At 34.8% G+C, this 21,814-nt stretch overlaps 1 protein-coding gene across 50 annotated transcripts in view; it reads right to left on the bottom strand.

Moving 5' to 3' along the window:
* Window positions 1–21,814, bottom strand: part of ADGRL2 (adhesion G protein-coupled receptor L2) — a 625,523-nt gene that overhangs the window by 63,967 nt on the left and 539,742 nt on the right. For all 50 annotated transcript variants that reach the window (XM_045478006.1, XM_045478025.1, XM_045478013.1 and 47 more), the window contains one exon: window positions 19,803–20,016. In XM_045478006.1, the coding sequence (XP_045333962.1) occupies window positions 19,803–20,016 (214 nt within the window). The remainder of the gene's footprint in view (window positions 1–19,802; window positions 20,017–21,814) is intronic.

Below are 21,814 nucleotides of genomic sequence, written 5' to 3'. Positions count from 1 at the left end.
AAATGCACATTCAACATAAATGTGCTTGCTTTTATTAGCAAAATAAGAAGTATTTATTTACAAAGCATGCCACTGAGACTAAGTTTCATTCACAGGGTCATCAGGTCTAACTACTTAATGAAAGGAATAAGATAATTCAAGTGGGGATAAAAACTATAAAATTTTGAAATACTTAAAAAATATCGCTTCTATGTCCAAATTTTCAAGACTACTGCTTTAAATAATTCAAAAATTTATTATGACCTGTATCAATTAAAAGCAATTATTTATAAAAATGTTAACCTACTACAGTTTGCACTTGCAGAAACTATCACATTTTTAACAAGGGAAATGGGAAATCGCTATGGGATGCCCTAGTTAGATTAAATTAGCAAGAAACTTGTTACCAGACCATATAAAAGACACAGCCTAATAAGACATGACCTTGCAGAGCCTTGGAGCCAATCTGTGATGTTCTTCCTTCCTATAACCCTTGCTAATTATCTGCAAAGTTGCAGACCCTTTTGTCGTGGGTTATTTTTCTTCAAATTGTGAGGGGATTTTTGGTTTCTAAATATTTAATTAGTCTTGTTATGATATGAGAATTGTTGTACATGGCAAGCATTTCGATTTTCATACTCTATTCCTTCTAATTATCCTCAGATTTAGATTGGTCATCCCAAATCTTTTCCTTTTGTAATTATTTACTTCTTAGAGATCATTCTGTGAAGAAATATTTCCACTCTTATGGCTCTTCTTTTTCACAAATGGCTTTTCTGGTCCGTTAATTACCCGCTCAGAGGATTAGAGTTTGAGATAATGCAAAAGAACCTGCAACTAAAAGGAGTTTTAGAGGACAACAGTGAGTAAACTAGATTTTTGTCATCACTATTTTAAATTCACCTTAAAGATTACTCCCCTGGTTTGGATAGGATTTTGATAAACAAGAAAATTATGCCATAAATACATTTTTTGTTTCCCAAGATGTTTGATGGGGCATCATTTGGTCAGTATTATAAATGTCTACATATAACACAAACACGTATCTGGTCTAATTGACAATTAATATAATTTCTGCTTTTACAGACCTCACTTTGATTACAGCACAGCAACAAATGTTCGCAGAACTCTTATACCAACTAAACTGCAAGCAAAGAAATAAAATATTAAGACTCTGATAGCGTGGCTTTAAAAATTTTTCCATCTATGCAAATCTTAAGACTAAACATAACTTTTGCTAAAGCATTTAACTGACTCAGGAAAAGTTTTGTCATTTTTTAATGAAAATGACTACATTCTATATAAGTGCCTTGATTTTTTTTTAATCAAGAGGCAAGAAAACACTGCTATTCTTTACCTGAAGTGAATTCTTTTGGCATAAAATCTTTTACATATTTTACTACTATGATTTCCTCATCAAAAATTTTCAGCTAAATCCACTTTTCTTACATTACTTTTATTTTAAAGCAATCGATTTTACTCATGCAACTTATGAAATATTTTGGTAGTAAAATATGTGACATAGCTTTTAAACAAATGTATAGGAATGCCTTGTGTAAAAGGAGACGCAAAAGAATGAGTAGTTATCTTAATAATACAAATTGAATAAATTAATGTTGGAGCAGATTATATAGAGTTAATATTTCTCCAAAAGGTCAACAAAGGGAAAACACTGTCATTCTGAAAACAAAGTGCTACATAATTGTTCTAAAAGGTATGGATGTTTTTATTATCTAGTTTTAATGTTGCATCCCATAAAAACCATTATCTGTGTTTTCCTTATGTTGTTCTTGCTCATCTAGAAAGATGCACCAGAACAGACTTCTCACAGAAATTACTATGTATATATCTTGAACTATTTCTTTCTTAATATGAAGCACCATATGAAGGACCTTGAGTCTCTGAGGCAGAACATTTTTAGAGCTGAGGACACTAGGCTACTAGTGTTGAACTGCTGTTTTCCATCTCACAGCTCTCTATACAAGTGCTCTCTATACAAGTCTAAGAGTAGCAACTTGTTGTCCTGTACTTAAGTGTGAGGGAGGCAAACACATTTGCAGGAAGCATCAGATAAGGAGGAGGTACAGAGAAGGCCAACGCATAAACTATGCTGGCCAAACAGTAGAATATTCTTTCTTCCCTGATTATCCAAACCGGAAGTGATCTTTGTCTCCTTTCCCTATGGCAGGAATGGTCTATATAACTAATTTGGCAATTAGTCATATTCTACTTTGTGTCATCTCTTGTATAGTTCACATTTTAGTTTTTATTTAACTTGGCAAGTATGTTCCATGTTTAGAATTAAGTGATAAACTCGTTATGTTTTGTTTACATTTTTTTGCGGGCACTTATTTGTATCAGGTCTTATTTGTAGGACACTAGTCTTCCCTCTCCAGTTAGATGTTGTTAAGTTTCTTTTAAATCCACCAGAATGCCCAGTCTTGTTTACAGCAACAAGTACTCACTCAATAAATACTTTCTAAATTAGAATTCTCACTCTTCTATTTTTTTATTAAGGTTTTTTTTTCTTTTAATCAAAGGGACAACTCAAAATGTCCTGTTGATACATACTAGTTGTCATTTCTTTAATAAAAACTGTGGAAATTTTGTACAGATGTTTACCTAACTGTTCTGAAAGACAAGAGATGAAAAACAATAAAGGCAAAAAGCTGGAACCACAGACTCATGGGATACTCTTAGCAGTAGAGCAGGTGTGGAAGGCTAAAAACAATCCTTAATACCTATAATCTGAATATAAATAATTGAATTCATTAGAGACTTTATAAAGAGGTGGATACTTTGTGGTTCATACACTCTCAAAATTAATGGAGTCTCACCTGACTGATAAATAATATGGCAAATTTCACTAGCTTACTTACGATAAATCAGAACTAATCTTTAATCATGACAAAATATTCATAATCTAATCCTTTTATCAAATTGACTATCACTGCAGGAGTCTCATGTGTTTGTACAATTAAAAACCCCGTGTTAGCTGTATATAATAAGGCATTACATTTGATGCAAATCCTTTTCTATTGAAATAAGTGCCAAGCTGACAGCAGGAAGTAGCTGATAAGAAAGCAACAAGGCATTGCTCATGGCATTCTTGATAACTGAACACCTACCTACTCATAAGCATTCAGTCTTCAGCATATTAACCCGAAGTGCTCTTTTTCTAAAAAAGCACAGATCAAGGGAAGTGTCCTCTTACTGCAATTCAGTCTCAAGGGCAAGAAATTATCTATAAATAGATAGATGACAGATAAAGAGAGAGAAATAAATAAATAGGAAGGAAGGAAGGGAGGGAGGGAGGAAGGAAGGAAGGGAGGGAGGGAGGAAGGAAGGAAGGACACGATAATTTAATATCCACCTGTGATTCTGGCACTAGAAACAACAATATAAGACATCATATGCTATTACATTCTATGTGTAGAAATACCTACAATTTTGAAAGCAGAGAGAGAGAAATAAATAAATAGGAAGGAAGGAAGGGAGGGAGGAAGGAAGGGAGGAAGGAAGGAAGGAAGGACACGATAATTTAATATCCACCTGTGATTCTGGCACTAGAAACAGCAATATAAGACATCATATGCTATTACATTCTATGTGTAGAAATACCTACAATTTTGAAAGCATAGTAATACCCTAAATAAACCAGACCAAATAATATCTATGCAGAAGAAAATGAAGAAGTGGATGTGAAATTGTGTATTACAGTTCTCTGCTATAAAAAAATGAAGTCGTCGTTTCAGAATTAATACGAAGGACCTGAAGCCCTAGTGTCATTTGCCATGTTCATATTACAGGGTTAAAAATGTATTTTTTAAATACATGGTATAGAACTATTCCATATTTTGAGAAACATAAAGAACACAATCTTTGAAAGATCCTTTCTTCCTTAGCCTAAGTACAAGGGGAGAATTAAGAATGCCCAAAAGGAAGAAGCAAGCTGGTAAGATGCTTCAGAGTATAAAAGTTTGAGAGGGTGAGGTCAGAAGTTGAATAACTCCCTAAACAGAGCTACTCAGTTCCCTCAACATATAGTATATCTTCCCACCTCAGGATATTGCTCATCACTTTGCCTTCTCCATCAGGTTTTGGAAGTTTATTGTGCTGAGAGATTTGGTATCATACTTATTTCTGTACACATCTCATCTTCTTCACCAGACTACATCTTTGAGGGGTTCACTCTCAGTTTACGAATCCCCGAAATATGTGCAGTGCCTAATGCTGTGTCTTAGTCTAAAATTTATTAATTCTATAAACATCAGTCTGTAGGCTTGCAAGTATATATTCTTACCGGTTGTTCATAAATACCTTTACAGTGTTCGGCACATTAGCTTGTACATCCTGCAGCTCAGTAATTATTTGGGAGCATAAATCAATGAATGAAAGATAAAATACAATTTTCAGAAGTCAAGCAGAGTTCCATACCCATAGGACAGAAACGAAATTAAAACGTTTCTGATTTACATGGTTTGTGTAAGTTCTTAAAAACTACAATGAAGGCAGGGCCTTCCATTCCATGTTATATTCCTAGCCGGAATTAGCTTCCTATCAGTAACTTGTCTGAAAGGCTCAGTTCGTTGTGACCTATAAAATGTTAGACTCAAGAGCTTTAAAATACCGCTAACACTATGTACAGGCTTGGGAGTACAGGGCTGTGTGTTGTGAAGCAGCAACGCCACTCCGCTGAAAGCTGACATGCAGTCTTGGGCCACAGATATAAACAGGGTAAGCATATTAAATAATGGATGCCTAGGAAAACATCTTTATCACTGCAGACGAAAGGCACAAGGTACACCTTATTACTTCATGCATATTAAGATCTATTAAGCTAATCTAAGTTTTTTACATGTCTTATAACAGTTAGATAAACAGGATATCTTAATTTAATAAACTGTATTTGAGGTTGCATAATTTACAGTGTTAGATTTTTATTTGCAAAAAAAGTATTCTAATCCTTAAAATACTACACTCAACGCATAACATTACATATTTTGTTAGGAATCACAATTTATTAAGTGTATTTGATATATCATCATTAAGAAAAGAAACACGAGAAGAGCTTTGCGACTGCTCTTATCTTCCAACCTTCAACTTTCCATTTCAACAACCTCGTTAAGGTCAAAGTGTCATGAGAATGTCTGCCCACTTTTAAATCTCTACAGTCTGGGCAAGGCAAAATCTTTTGGGTTCAATCAGGAGTGCTTTCTTTTTGTATTCAGCTAAAAAGCGTAATAGCACCACAAAGGTCGGCATATTACCTTTATTAAAGAAAAAGGATCACATGACAAAGATAAAATGCCACTTGTAGACCTGAATTGGGCAATTGGGGGGAGTGGTTAAAACTACTTTAGTGTTTAGTTGCCAGATTCCTACAATGTATGTAACCAGTACCACTGACAGGACTTGTTTTTATATTTATCATCAGTACCTTTCTCAGGTTGGGTAACATGGGAAGCAGAATTTGAGGCAGAGATCTCTGGGAGGCTCACAGCTCTTAGAACTATCAGGGAAGCGGGACTGGGGAGAAGTCTAATGCAGTTGCAACAAAGGCCCCTCAAATTCCTCAGGGAGGGAGCTCTGGAATTGGGAGGGCCCTTCGGAGCTGTGTCAAAATGAAGCAAAAGATGAGGAGGCAAAGCCTTTGTACTTTGGCATTCGGTGAGGGCTGCCTCTGGGGAGAAGGGTTTAAGATCCCTTCAGCCCGAGGTCCTGGGCGGGGACTCACAGAGAGCCCATCAGCAGGCAACAGCCTTGGCAGCTGAGGGAAAGAGTCCCTGATCCTGAATGGGGAATCCGAGGGCACACCACGACAGCCACTACAACACTGTACTTGTACAGAGTTTAATGAATTGTTTTCAAAAACAGTTCTTTTAACGTTACTTCTCATTTTCACAGATTTTATTGTATTGCATCTTCTTGTACACACTGACATGTCAATCCTGTTTACTAAGCGATATTCAAAGGGTTTCCTATAGAGCAATGAACCTTAACAGGCAGCTTTTAATTGGCCCACATAGGCAACCGCATTACTATTAATTCCACAGCTACGGCATAAAATAAAACCATTGCTTCTCAAACTCTAGAGCAATTAGACCTCTCAGCTATTTGGCTAACTCTGCTTCATGATACCCAATGCAGTTAATTATATTTTTTGATGTTAATAGTCTCTGTCAGTCTCAAGCATAGCTTCTCTTTGATGAATATTTAAATTATATTTGAATAAAAAATAATCTTGGTTACATTTCATATTCAGTAATCATCACAGCTTAATAAAGGTCTACTCGTCAAGGGTGGAAATAAATGGCAATGCACATATAAAGGTCTCAAATCAACTTATCAGATAATGTATTTGTAATGACCATTATCTATCTTTCTGTCTAACATACCTGTTTATTTACATTTCCAAAGGGTAGAGTCTCATTCACCTAACAACCCACAAATAAATTTCAAAAGTTACTTATAAACATTCTTTTAAATTATATATACAGAATCCCATGAATTAACAATGAGAACATCTTAGGACTGGGTCATAAGATAATTTATGAAAAAAATACCAAATTATAACATGTCCTAGAAAAATTGGCATACTTTCCCTTGCCTCCTCTTGATGCATTGTTTTGGAAAATTCCAAGAGTAGTAAGAAAAAAAAAATGTTTGATTTACTAAAAGACTTTTTGATTATGCATCTTATGGACCTGAAATCATTACTAAAGAAAAGTAACTTAAAAGTCATATTATTCCTCCATAAGATTCTTGGCTGCGATAGGAGTCTGGGGTGAGGGTGCAGGAAACTTCCAAATATGGGGAGTGGGGAAAATGGAAAAAAAGTGTAAAAGCAAAGCCCATTAGTATCATTTCTTAAAAATTTGTTTAAACCTTACTCAACTTAAAATTCCCTTAGTTTAACACTCATAAATATGGAGAACAAACTGAGGGTTGCTGTAGGGGTTGTGGGAGGGGGGATGAGCTAAATGGGTAAGGGGCATTAAGGAATCTAGTCCTGAAATCATTGCTTCACTATATACTAACTAATTTGGATGTAAATTTTAAAATATAAAAAATAAAGTTAAATTACAAAAAAAAATGACTGAGTCATCAAGAAGTTACTTTTAGAACTTCAGATCTATCATTTGTAACATGTTTTGAGAATTAAATAAGATGTTTTGGAAAGTGCCTAAAAAAAAATTCCCTTAGTTTAGGGGCGCCTGGGTGCCTCAGTCGGTTAGGCATCCGACTTCAGCTCAGGTCATGATCTCTCGGTCCATGAATTCAAGCCCCGCATTGAGCTCTGTGCTGACAGCTCAGAGCCTGGAGCCTGCTTCAGATTCTGTGTCTCCCTCTCTCTGCCCCTTCCCCAGCTCACACTCTCTCTCTCTCTCTCTCTCTCTCTCTCTCTCTCAAAAATAAATTAAAATTAAAAAAATTAAAAAAAAATTCCCTTAGTTTAGCCTACATCATAACAGAAAGGTTTTAAACAAAGCATTTACTTAACATAAACTATCAGAATGTTTTTAAATCTTAAATCTTTTATTTAATGAATAAATGAATGTTTTGTTATCTATTTAATTAATGCCCCTTAATAAATTTATTTGTTAAATTTTTAATTTTTCACATTCTCATCCCAAATTCTAAATCTTTAGAATACAATGGAGACACAATGAAAAAAATAAAAATAAAAAAAGAAACGTCCTGAAGTATATAGATCAACTTATGACTGTCGAGTAGAGGACTGACAATTTCTCAAACTCATCACATTATAAATAAAAATGGTAAGGGCAGATTAAAATTTTGTGAGGTCCAAAGCTTATAAAATTTAAAGGTACCACTTTAAGGGGAATAAAAACCAGAAAAATTTCAAGTGGAAAATAAGGTGCCAAAGTCAATAGTAATTTAGAAAAAAAGAAAAGAGATCACAATAAACAACACATTTGTAAAAGCCAACAAGCATCACAAGCAACAAAATCCAGAAAACTGAAATAACATTTTAATAAATTAATTGCCGGCATTCCTTCATATTTTGTTTCGTATTTTTTCACCACAAATCCTACCACTGTCTCATATATAACAATTTCATACTGTCACTTTCTATAGTTTTGGTTTTCCTCTAGAACAGCTACTCAAAATTTGTTATTTACTACTGATGGTCAGCATACACAAAGTACAAGCCTACAACGTCACAGATGCTCATGCCTGTTGAACTCCTACAGCCCGTGTCCCACAAACACAGGTATTCTGGTAAATTCTATTTTATATGATACTCACTAAAAGAGGGGAACAGCATGTTGCTTTTATAATTTAAGTACCACATCTGACTTGTTGTCTATATACTCCCTCCAGAATACAAGGGAGAGAACTTCTGCTTTGATTCGTTATATATGAAAACCAAATCCCCCACTTACTGTTTTTTACACATTTAATGACTGAAAAGGTTTTCCACAGAGTAGCTTCTGGCTCCATTCACTTCAAACATTATTTTTCCTCCACTTGCCACATATTTCAGGTGCCACAGGACACATTCAAATTGTAATATGACATCTGGCCTTGCACATTTATGTCACAATCAGTAAGGCAATATAATGAATAATAGGAGCAATTCTAGAGGCCATTTCTTCACCAGAATAGCCAGCAATAACTAAACTGTACATGAGTGTCTGCAAACCACATAAAAATACACCACTAAACCCAAACTGAATTTATCACCACCAGAACCTCTACTTAACAGAATCCCACTAGCTTTTGGCTACTCCTAAGTGACCATAAATGAGGGGAAGTGTAACAGAGAAGTCAGAGAATGAAATCAAAACCTTAAGATTGTGTTTAAATATCATATACTTCAGCCAACTTTACAAAAACATATGACCCTGTGAGCATACCGCTAGGGGTTCTAACAATGACTTGGAAGAGCTTGTGCAAGTGAAGGGCTCTGATGTTTAAGATTTATTAACTTCATGGTGAATCCACTTTTAGACAGAGTAGTATTTTCACACATTACAGGTGAGTTCAATAACAATGATGGATCTCTGGTCTGTAAAACTGAACAGAAAGACCACTGCCATAATCTCAAGACAACTTACACAGAGTGACTATCACTTCAGACATTCTCTTTAAGGCAATGGGGAGTGTGCTTAGGTGAGTTCTAAAACTATGTTGGTGTTGGTTGCATATGACATTTGAACAACTACTGGGAGAACGGTGACTTGCATTAGTTAAAGGATACACTTGATTGTTATGTGCAACAAATATCAAGATTACAGAATCACTCACTTTGTATTTCTTCCAAACCTGACTTTTCCTAGCAACATCAGAGATATTACGTCTAAATCTAATTGTGGAATAGCAAACAGCATTACAAACTGTAACTAATTGCTTTATTTCAAGAAAATACATAGCAAAGTAAAAATAGGTCTTTAAAAACTGTAGGACAAATAAATATGTAATGCTATCAGAAACCTAATTAACCACAATAATTTTCTTAGGCAAAGTACAAAGTCGTGTATCGATACTGGTGTTTTTGTTACTGCTGCTCTTGCGAATTTGGTCTAGGTTCAGTTTCATTATGTGATACATAGAAAAATCAGCAACGCCACAATTAAAGACAACTTTTTGTCTTCATTTGATAAGTCAATAGAATATATTATAAGCGATACTGATTCACAACTGCTACCTGCTTTTGAGAGGGAAAGCAGGGCTCCTAAACTGCTAGTAAGAAAATAAAGTAAGGATTTGGACTATAACAGTGACTAAGGATTTTTTTTCCCTCTACCCAATAACACACAGGATTTTTTTTTTTTTTTTTTACTGACCGAGAAATCTCAATAAAATAAAAAGGATTGTTAGGCTGGAAAATTATCAATTTCACTCAAAATTACATTTTGTTATTATTTATTACATAATAAAAATGCATTAAGTAATAAACAGTATATTTTCAGACACTAAAATTATTCCAAAGCTTCAACAAATACATTTAATTTCCTGGCAATAAACATGCTGATAAGACACTGCACTGCATACAAAAAGGAATTACAAATTCTTAAGTGAAGTTACAAATCATAATTTGTTCATTTTTTATAGTGGTAGAAAAAAATGTGCAATATATTACATTTCACTAGCATTTGGCTATGAGCTTTCGGTGGGGAGTGGGGAGAGAAAGCCAAATACAGAGAAAACATAGTGACTATGTCTTGATTTGAAAATCTAATAAATTTCGTTTCTATTCTCTATAACTGTGATTAACTATTTTTATTTGTTCAAAATTTAAAAGGATGCTTGTAAGTTATATTTATACACAACACTAGTAGCATGCCATCAAGGAGCAGCTACATACTAAAAAGAAGTCACACTTAGGTACAAAACAAAACTCAAATGGGTATTTGAAACTAGTCTTATGTAAGCAGATACAGTGTGCTTTCAGTTATTTAACACTGATTATCTAGTACATTTAGGTAATATAAGTCTAAATTGGACTTTGTTTCTGTCAGTTAACACAATTAATGTTTAAGTTGACTTTGTAAATAGAAACCAGTATTATAGTGTGAAGCAGGGTATGTTCTAAGTGAGAAAAAACTACAAGGTAGATGACAATATATGTACTATTAAAATATCACTGTAATCTCATCTGAAACAGCTTTCAAATAAGAAAGCTGGAGTAAATGATACTCAAGGCTATGAAAGGGATTATGAACAGAGTATTTACAATAATATTAAAATCTGTATGTCAAATCAATGTTTACATTTGCTTTTATTTCTTCACCTCTCCACTTTGGTTTCAAAAATAAAGATAACTTCTAAAAATAAAAACCGGGGGTGCCTGGGTGGCTCATTTGGTTAAGCGTCCCACTCTTGGTTTCGGCTCAGGTCATGATCTCATGGTCGTGAGTTCAAGTCCCAAGTCAGTCTGTCCCACCCCTGCTCGTGCTCTCTCTCTCTGAAAATAAATAAATAAACTTAAAAAAATAATAAAAATAATAACTGAACCCAAATCACTAGAGTTGAAATGAGATAGGTTTTTCCTTTTAAAAACCTAACTTCTCTTTCCCTCATCCGCCCAGTATCTCTCCAAAACGAAAATCAAATTCAGACTTTTAAGGTATTATTCAAACCTCTTAATTCTTAGGAAACACTGAAGATCAGTAATGTTTTGTTCATAGGGAAAATCGTCCTAGCTTCCTTGACCAAAAGACGTATTATAAAAGGTTAACAACCCACATATTAACCATAAGTACCAGAGAAAACTGTTAATTCACACTTATTCTCTTAGTACTCATTATCCAGTAGAATTGTTTATTAATTTTCATTTTAAAAGGAGAAACAGAGAACCCTGAAGAGCAGAATCTTTGATGTGACACTGTTTCTTTCTTCTACATTTGATAACCAGGGTTGTAAGGAGTATTTATGTTATTTGTCTTCTAAGCCATTTTACAATTTATTAGTCTTTCTTGCATAGTAAATGTGAATGTTTAATATGTTTCATGTTTATTACTGCCACTAGTCTCCTCTTCCTATAATGAATGCTTTGGTTTAAATGCCCATCGGTAAGTGACATGCAAAGTATGTGTCCAATTAGATATACCAATTAGAGCTTTAATGGTTATTTATTACTATACACAGGTTCAAGAGTCTATACTAGTAACCTCCCAATCCTTGGCCAAAGAGAGGTGTTTGTGATTCCTTTAGTTGTCTTAAAACAACTCGGCCAAAAGTGAAGAATTCGTGGAAATCCATCACCTAACAGAAAATAACTTAAGTACAATGCACACAGATGATGAGTTAGTAGCATCTGAGTTATTCATTTTTCCCCAGATACATTTCATCTTAATGGACAAAAGGCTGATAAATCTGACACCACAGATAGATAAAAGCACTTGGGATAAGCAGCATAAAGGTAAGAATATAGTTCTTCAGAAATGGCAGGCTTAAATTCTATGAGAATGAATAGGTTCAATGAATAAACAGACTAAGCAAAAGTATCCCTGACCAGTAAGTATTTACAATAATGCAAGAATAAAATACACGAACCCCCAAAATTATAAAATTATAAATTATAAAATTAAAATTATAAAATATCAAATTAGGTGAAAAAGCAGATTTGGCTAATTTTTTTTCTTCTAAAAAAGTGCCGTTAATAAGGATGGGATATGAATATCTTAGAAAAACAGGTTTTAAGTACATTGTTACCTGTAAGGAGAGATCAGGAGATAAAAAAAATAATTAAGTAAACTCTTTCTATAAGAAAGTTCTGACTTGGATACAAAGCTTCTTTATGAAGACCCAATGATCAATATAAAAGTTGAGAGGGCGGTATGTCAAGGAGAGGATATCCACACTGAAATCTATAATCATGAAGTCTGCCAGAGGACACTAGCAGAATTGTGACTGCATTTTGGTGGATTTTCTTGGTAAATTCTGAGAAGCTTCCAATATTCATCAGTTGTCTTAGGAAGGTTTTGTATGACTATGTGTATATATCTTTTAAATATTTTATACACAATATCTTATCAGTATAGTTGAAAATAACAGAAGTGGATTTTTAAAGTCTAGATAGCAGAATTAATGAGATTAGTTATTATTATTTAATAATAAATTTTCATGTCATGAAGATATTAATGAGATTCTAGGTATTAAATGAAGTTTCAGCCCTTATAGCAAATAATTCAACCTTTTTAAAAGTTCACAAAGTGAAAAAAGGCATATCATGTTGCCACTTATCAAGGATATTTTTTAAATCAGTGAGGAGAATATATGTGCTGTCGTGTAAACACAATGTACTGAATGCAATGACAGTTGATTCCGGATGTAAAGAAACAGAGCCAAAATATGATGAGTCCCAAGTTCCTCAGCAGTCTAACAATGTTATTCAATAACTCTTTTAAACAATCATGTATGTCCCCACCACCCACCCCCAAAGAAAGTCTATGTGCCTTGACTAGTAGTAAAAATGAAAGGTGGAAAGGCAGAGGGAGAGATCCTCATGCTTACTCCTAACTAAGGCAGGCATGGTCCTTTCCATGGAGTCTTACTTCTGACGGCACGCTGTGAATATGCACTAAATTTCCAGACTCACTCTACATCTGCTGTAATGTAATGAGTCATGGAAAAGAAACTGTCACCACTTGAGCTGCTGTTGGGTTGCCATGTTAAATAAAACGTGATTATGCTTGTGAAGAGTTGGGTGGGACACTGATAGGTTGACAAAAGAGAAATTCAAGGATGGAAAAGTAACTGAATGGGATGTAGGACAGGAACAAATTGATCTGGTTCCTATATATTTGAGCTTACTTCCATCATCCCAACCCTTGTTGGAAAAGATCTAGGCTCTGAAATAAGTTTTGTCACCTACTGACTTAGCTTAATTTAATGAAACTGTACCCAAGTTCTAGAAGCTAGATTTTTTTTTTTCCTTTTAAGACATAAGTCCCTGAATAGTGTACCTACTTTATAAATCTAGGCCATGTATTTGTTCATTGTTGGTTCTGTGACTAGGGAAATACTTAATTCTTCTGGTCTAGGCAAGACTGAGTTCTATTTTCTTGATATCTATTCTGAAACTCTATCATGAAAAGCCTAAATGTTCTTTTATTTGGGCTATCTAGACAGAACAAAACCTTCAATATCAACAAGGAAAAAAGTGTACATCTTTTATACTTCACTATTATTTTACTATTACGACTGCTATTAACTTTACTATTGGCTTTATGAGACATTACCTTTCTGTGCCTGTCCTGGTTTCCTTGATGGCAACTTTACCTCTGTCCCTTATATTCAGGTGTTCTCTAGAGTTTTTGCATGCTCAAACTACATAATGTCTGTGAATGATATCACCTATTCACCAGCAAATTTAACTTTACATTAATGTTTGCTTCATCTATATGTTCCTTCACCACTCTTGTGAGCACCAAATCTGTATAAGCAATCGCTTGCTGAACCATTTATTTATAGGCAAACTCGTTCCCAAATAAACTGATATGAGTAGTATAACTACCAAAAATACACTGAATTTTATTTAATAACCGTGCACTCTTTTTCTCTCAAAATAAATAAACTTAAAAAAAAAACCCAGAAACGTAACATAGTTTTGCTATGAGGTTCTAGCCAGTTGCTATCTATATGTGGGCTAAAATTTTGGCCAGAAGCTTTAAGGAACGAGCTAGTTCTCCACTTGTAGGACAGTCCTCTTTTGTCTTAGTCAATTTCAATACAAAAACAGCTTATTTTCGAGTCAATGGCAAAAATACACCTTTCCTACCATAGGGAAAACCTGAGGCATGTATTCTATCTTGAGAGGAATACATTATTACTTTTAGAACCTCTTTGTATTTATTGACAGAAAACACTGGTGCATATCTGCTAGTATGAATTAACTCTGTAACTCATACTCTACATGTAAAACCTCACCTACCCATGCATGTTACCCTAACATTAAATATTGGGGGAGGGGAGTGGGAAGTACACATTTACTTTCAGATCTCTAGACCAAAGTGCTACAAAACTTAAGGGCATATTATAAAGCATAGCGAACAGCAGCAATCTACCTTAATCAGAACGGTCAGGCTCTCAGAGAGAAGAACTTGAACAAAGGGATAGTCATAAATGACACTACAAGAGGATCTCAGATACAATTTAGCACATCACTTTAACTAGATTGTCCCTAAGTGCTGCAAAAACCCGACATTGTTAGCAAACTCTAATTTACTTATTCATCAAATACTTCAGAGTTGTAGTAAGGTTTTTTTTGTTTGTTTCTTTTTTGCTTTAATGAAATCAAAGTGCTAAAACTATTGCACATTTTTTACTCTTTAAAAACATTTTTTTAAGTTTATTTATTTGTTTTGAGATGGGTGGGAGTAGGGGCAGAAAGAGAGGAGAGAGACAGAATCCCGAGCAGACTCTATACTGTCAGTGCAAAGCCCAGTGCAGGGCTCGAACCTACGAACAACGAAATCATGATCTGAGCCAATATCAAGAGTCAGATGCTTAACCTACTGAGCCACCGAGGCACCCCTTGCACATTTTTTTTAAGGAACCTCACTATATTATCTTCAAAGAGTGCTAAAAATACTCTAATGGTGATTATTTTATAGAGTATTAAAATCATGTTAGGGAAGAAGTTCTTTTCTCACTTTTTAGGGTGAGCCATTTGGTGTACTTATAAGACAAGTGTACTATCACTTTCTGACAGAGCCTTGGTTTCACACTTTTAAATGAACAGGAAATAGAAAATGAAGAATCAGTAACAATTATTAATACTTTACCACCACCACAGTCAGAATTACAAGTGTATTTATTTACTTGATTCTTTTTTTTTTTTTCCAACATTTATTTATTTTTGGGACAGAGAGAGACAGAGCATGAACGGGGGAGGGGCAGAGAGAGAGGGAGACACAGAATCGGAAACAGGCTCCAGGCTCTGAGCCATCAGCCCAGAGCCCGACGCGGGGCTCGAACTCACGGACCGCAAGATCGTGACCTGGCTGAAGTCGGACGCTTAACCGACTGCGCCACCCAGGCGCCCCTACTTGATTCTTAACTGTTGAAGTGATGACAGTAAGGAAAGGGGACAAACATATATTAATGGTATTGAAAATTGTGTTTATCTCCATCACAGCGTTTTAGAAATTCAATAGAAAACATCAAGTGCTTTTATTTGAGCTTTCAAAAGAGAAGTTTTTTTCTTAAAACCAAAAAAATGCCTTTTCCTACATTATTGAATATCACATTTTCTGACAATTATAAATAGATAATTTGCCAAATTATTAGGAGTATGGTAAAAATAAATCTTACTTCATTTGTGAATACTGAAAATTATTTTTCAATTAAAAAAAAACAGGGATATACTTAAATAAAATGGGCTGCCTGTCTGGAGCATGAGACTCTGCTCTTGGGGTCAAGAGTTCAAACCCTACACTTACTTAAAAAATAAGATATTCAATAATTATTCATTAATAATTCAGCTGCAAAAATATTATCTACATATTTTCTTCCAGCTATTTTAAACTATGTACCAAATATGGCAGACTTCCTTAAAGGTTTATATTCTGACACTCCTAGAATGGAACTCTTATAAGCTACCACTATGAAACTCATTTTAAGTCCTCTTAATATTGTCTTCATTGTCACTAAACGGTTCTTGTTTAAAAAAATTTTTTAATGTTTATTTCTGAGAGAGAGAGCAGGGGAGGGGCAGAGAGAGAGAGAGAGAGAGAAAGCAGGGGAGGGACAGAAAGAGGGGGAGACACAGAATCTGAAGGAAGCTCCAGGCTCTGAGCTGTCAGCACAGAGCCCGAGGTGGGGCTTGAACTCAGGAGCCATGAGATCATGACCTGAGCTGAAGTCAGATGCTCAACCGACTGAGCCACCCAGGCGCCCCCAAAAGTGTTCTTGTTTAAATTGTCATTGTGCTGACTAAATAATTATAAGCTACCAGTATAATACAATTTAAAAATGGAGTTTCTACAGCTAGTTTTGGAATTAACACCTTATTTGCATTAAAACATCACAGACTGGATATTTTGATAACAAGGCTACAGAGAATAAGTCTATGCTTTCACTGATCTTAAATACCCCAAAACTCTGGTGCCTTTTAAAAGTATTATTGGGGCTCCTGGGTGGCTCAGTCAGTTAAGTGTCTGACTCTTGGTTTCAGCTCTATTATAACTTGCAGTTCGTGGGTTCAAGCCCACCATCAGCCCCATGCTGACAGTGTGGAGACTGCTTGGAATTCTCTCTCTCCCCCCTCTCTCTCTGTCCCTCCTCTGCTCACTCTATCAAAATAAGTAAATAAAACCTTAAAAGAATTATAAAAAATGCAGTCCTGGTTTTATAACATCATGAAACAATGAAAATAACTTGCTATATTATCTTGTACATTTCCTACAATAGGTAATTATCTTTAATAGATATAAATGTGATAAGACATATATCTTGTTGGATACTGAATTATGTATTTAAATGTATAAATCCACAAAGATAAGTGACCGACAATGTATAATTCCTTAAGGCCAGCTTTTTCAGACCCTCTCTTTGTACCAACTCCACTGCTTTTTTGCCTGTCAATTTTGTAAAATCAGGTCATTTTATGTAATAATTCTTTACTTCCCATTTCTCTCTGGCCTACTTCTAGATGTTCATCTAATATCATTAAATTAAACAGTTCAATAATATAAAGAGTGGATAAACAGTCAATTATTAGTGGCTGCCTTTATTGTCTTTCTAGCATGGGCAGTTCCCAACTTTTGATACAGTATGTGTAAACTGTTGTGTTACAATTTTAGGGGAGTACAGAATCCATTCTTCCAAAGAAGGTAAGTTACGTTTTGATTCAAAATACTACATAATACATAATGATATTTGTTTTAAATTTAAAAAACCTTTCTCAAATGCCATTTATGCAAATAAGATTTTGTCTTAAGTTTTTATTAACAATACTTTAAGAACTAAAAATACAAACTTTTAAAAAAAGATTTTATGTATTTTTTTAAGTAATCTCTACACCCAATGTGGAGCTCAAAGTCACAGTCCTGAGATCAAGAGTCCCATGCTCTACTGACTGAGCCAGTCAGGCACCCCAAAAATAAAAAATATTTTGATGGAAATCTATCAAAAGTATTGTATATGTTCTCTGGTTTCTTAAAAAGCATCTTGATCAGCATTAGCATTAAAGAAAAACTACTCATAATGTGCTATCAATAAAAAAATATGCTAATACATAGTCTCTGTGAAATCAGAGATTTTACAGCAATTTGTACCCATATTACTATGGCATGGATTTTTTGTTAAAAAGTTTTTTCACTTTTTTCTTCATCATCTCTTACCACCCCTTGATATTTTCATTTTCCCTACACTGACCAGACCCCAGTCTAGAAAATTTGCTCTTCTACTTTAAGGGAGACTAATAAATAAGCCAGAAAACTAGACAGAATATTGAGTCCAGAGTGGGGAAAGAGGCAGGAGAAGAGGGTGAAAGCTTTGAATAGAAAGATGAAGGGTTTTCCTAGTAAACAAAATACAAAAGCAATAATGTATAATAAACTCTATGATACTTAAATGTTCCTTCAGAGAGTCTCTATGTTCCAAATAACTAGAATTGTTGGATACTATTGTACTAGTTTGGCCATAACTAACCACAATTTTAATATTTCATATGTAAGAGAATTTTAATTAAGATGCCAAGTGTAGCAAAAGTGAGGTAAAAAAAAAAAAAAAAAAAGAGAGACCAGGAGTTATGTGCTGGGTGTTAAGGCAGAGGAAAGGCAATACCTATTGTCAGCAGTGTTTTAGTATTCTATCTAGAGTTAGGCAGGCAATTATCCTGTGAAGAGGTATCGTTTATATATTTTAAATTTTATAATTCAAACACATCATTTTTAAAACACAATATTAACCAATGAGATATATATATGAAGGGGGGGTAGAAAGAGAGAGAAAGAGAGAAAGCCCAGTATATGCTTTCTTAACTTGAATCTGCTGTATTTTGTTTGTTTTTTAAAGCTAAGGATCAAGAGAATGAGAAGATAAACCACAGACTGACACTAAATATTTGCAAAAGCCCTATCTGATTAAGAATTGTTACCTAAAATGTATAAGGAACTCTTAAAACTCAACAATAAGAAAATGGACGGGGTGTCTGGGTGGCTCAGTTGGTTAAGCGTCCAACTCTCGATTTTGGTTCCGGTCCTGATCTCACAGTTGTGAGATGAACCCCACATCAGTCTCTGTGCTGGGCCTGGCACCTGCTTAAGATTCTCTCTCTCCTCCCTCTTTCCCTCCCCTGCTCACTCTCTCGTGCACCCTCTCTCTCAGGGAAAAAAAAAAAAAAAAAAAAAAAGAACAATCCAATTGGAAAATGAGCAGAACACCTGAACAACACCTCACCAATAAAGACAAACAGAAAATATGTAAGCATAGTAAAAGATGTTCAATATGAAATGTCATTAGGGAAATGTAAATCAAAACTATGAGATATCACTATACACCTATTACAATGGCAACACTACTTTGCCTGATACCACAATGGTGGACATGTGCCATCATAAATTTGCCAAAAGCCATAGAATACACCACACCAAGAATAAACCCTAATGTGAAGTATAAACTTTGGGTGATAATGAGGTGTCAGTGTGGGTTCATCTATTATAACAAAGGGACCACTGTGATGCAAGATGTTGATAACTGGGGAGGTTGTGCCTGTGTAGCAATGGGACATAGTAACTCTCTGTACTTTCTCTGCCCATTTTTGCTGTAAAAATATTAATTAAAAAATTAAAGACCTGGGGCACCTGGGTGTCTCAGTCAGTTAAGCATCCCACTCTTAATTTCTGCTCAGGTCGTGATCTCATGTTTCGTGAGATCGAGCCCCGAGTCACGCTCTGTGTTGGAATTCTCTTTTTCTCCATCACTCCCTGCCTCTCCCCGACTTGTGGGTGTGTATACTCGCTCTCTTTGTCTCTCACACAATAAATAAATAAACTTAAAAAAAAATTAAAGACCAACTATTGCCAAAGACCCAGTTAAACATTCTTGTTGTTAAAAAAATATTTCAAAACTCTACAGGCCCAAAAAACAAAATTACATTTGAAATATTCTTTTCTCTGTATCTTATGATATATAAAAATCAAAAGATGCATATTGCATATTCTTTCTGTTAAGTTAAGCTATATAAAAATGATACAGAGATTTAAATGTTGAAAGCTTAAAAGTAGAAATCAACAGTAGTAGGTAAAACCCTCACTCAGTTTAATAAATGGGCTGAGAACGGACTCTATTCATCTACTTTGGATGTAGTAGCTAAAATGGGATAATAACACAGAAGCATCTACCTTTGAGTCATAATTTTGAAGGCATCTGGGAGGTAGCAATCTGTATTCTCCATCTGAAATGGGTCAGCATCACAAATCTTGTCATCTGTCCGACCATAGTTAGCACTCTCAATCATGATCACATCGCTGCCTGGACATCGCAGATCTATAGAATAACCTTCACAGGATAATTCTCGCCTAACTAACCCGAATGGTAAAGCTGCTCTGCTGAAACCTTAAAAGTGAAAAAAAGAAAGAAAGAAAATTAAAATTAAGACATGTATGAAATAAATTATTTTAATAAGGCATTTTCAAGTAATATGATTCATGTCTATATTCAAGAGATGTCACCAAAAGTATGTTTTTTAAGTCATCCATACATTTATTAAATAACTCCTTGATTCTTTACTATATGTCAAGAATTTTTTAGTTTTTTTAATATGTATCTTTGGCTGGACTCTTCACCTGTATAATAAAATTTAAACTACTCTAGCAAATACTATCTGTATAATCTATTCACGTATAATCTATTCACAATAAGAAACTAAGTGGCTCTTTTTGAGTAAATCCAAAGAAAAAGGACAAATTTAGTTGATGGACTTATAAATGACAAGTTTTACAAATAGAGAATGTAACAACTAATCAAGAAACAATCTTCATTTAGGCAGTGGAATATAAGCTCTGATATACACTGACTTCACTTTCTCATTGAATGTAGACATATTCATTGCTGTTAGCATTATCTTAAAAAATATTTGTCTTAGCAGTCCCCCTCACCCAGAGAAAAACTAAGATGCTATGATAGTAATACACTTATGGTACAATAACTGACTTAGATTTATAGACACTTTATTTAAAACTGGTATAAATGGAAGCACCCAGCAGTGGGCCAGCGCTGCTCCAATCTAGTCCGACAAGTTGAAATAACCTGGGAAGGGCAAATTTTATCTAAGATTCACTTTTGTCGCCTACAGAGCAGAGATGAAACATGTATGATGTTACTTTTCCTACCTGTACCTGTGTGACTCTAAAATGAGATAATGTACATAATACTGCTCAATAATTAAAAGTGCTATATGAATTCAAGTGTGGTGTATTAGGAAGAGTGCAGTAAACGACCGTTCATAAGTGCTGAAAAAAGATTCCCAGATGGAATAAAAAATGAGAATTTTAAGTTTTCAGCCACTGGACCCATGAAGTAGTAACACAGCCTAGGACAAAGGGTAAACACACAGAAAGAAAGCCAAGAACAGCTGGGAGGAGCTACATGAGCAAGAGGTCCACCTTCACTGTTGGGTGTTCCACCTATGGGTTAGCTACCATTCTCAAAACCTTCAACGTGACCTCAAGTTTTTTAATTCAATTCTCTAACCTGTCACCATTTCGCACATTACTCTTATAAAAGACCAGCACTAATTTCAGTATTTTTTTCCTTCTCTCTATCCTTTTAATTAATTACTCTGCATCACATAAACTATCCCTATATGCCTTTTTATAGGGGAAAAAAAACCACCCTAACATTCAGGACTAAACAGTTCCAAGTTATAAACTTCAAGTTGAAAAACTGGGTCATGTCCAGGTCAACGCAATGCCAAAACCTGTTCTCTTTAATGTTATTGTGCAATGCCTCTCACTAATTCAATGTAATAAAATCACCTGGTAAAACAAGCACCTTCTTTCTAACACTCAAACAGTCCTCCAGAAGGGTGACTGGGTTACACTTTGATGTGACTTAAAAATCACCAATTCTCAGACTTGGCTAAGCTCTCGGTTCTACTGAGAAAACTAAAGGTGTAACTGGAATGAAGAGAGCAGAAAAAGGCATAATTTAGAGCATAGAAATCTTCAGAGGATTGCGCCACACCCCAAACATCAGAGGTTTTCACTAAGAGGGTTTATGGTCTTATGAGGTTATTACAAGTATGTGGGAGGCACACCAGCAATGAAGAAGGAATACAGAAATGGAGCTGGACAAATGTCAAGACAGACAGTAAACAGGCCGACCTCTCAAAGTTTATTTGCAAAAGTTCATA

This window comes from Leopardus geoffroyi, chromosome C1 (assembly GCF_018350155.1).
Source record: "Leopardus geoffroyi isolate Oge1 chromosome C1, O.geoffroyi_Oge1_pat1.0, whole genome shotgun sequence".
NCBI classification, from domain to species: domain Eukaryota; kingdom Metazoa; phylum Chordata; class Mammalia; order Carnivora; family Felidae; genus Leopardus; species Leopardus geoffroyi.
Note: the sequence above shows the minus strand (reverse complement) of the source record. Positions and strands in the feature narration are given on the sequence as shown.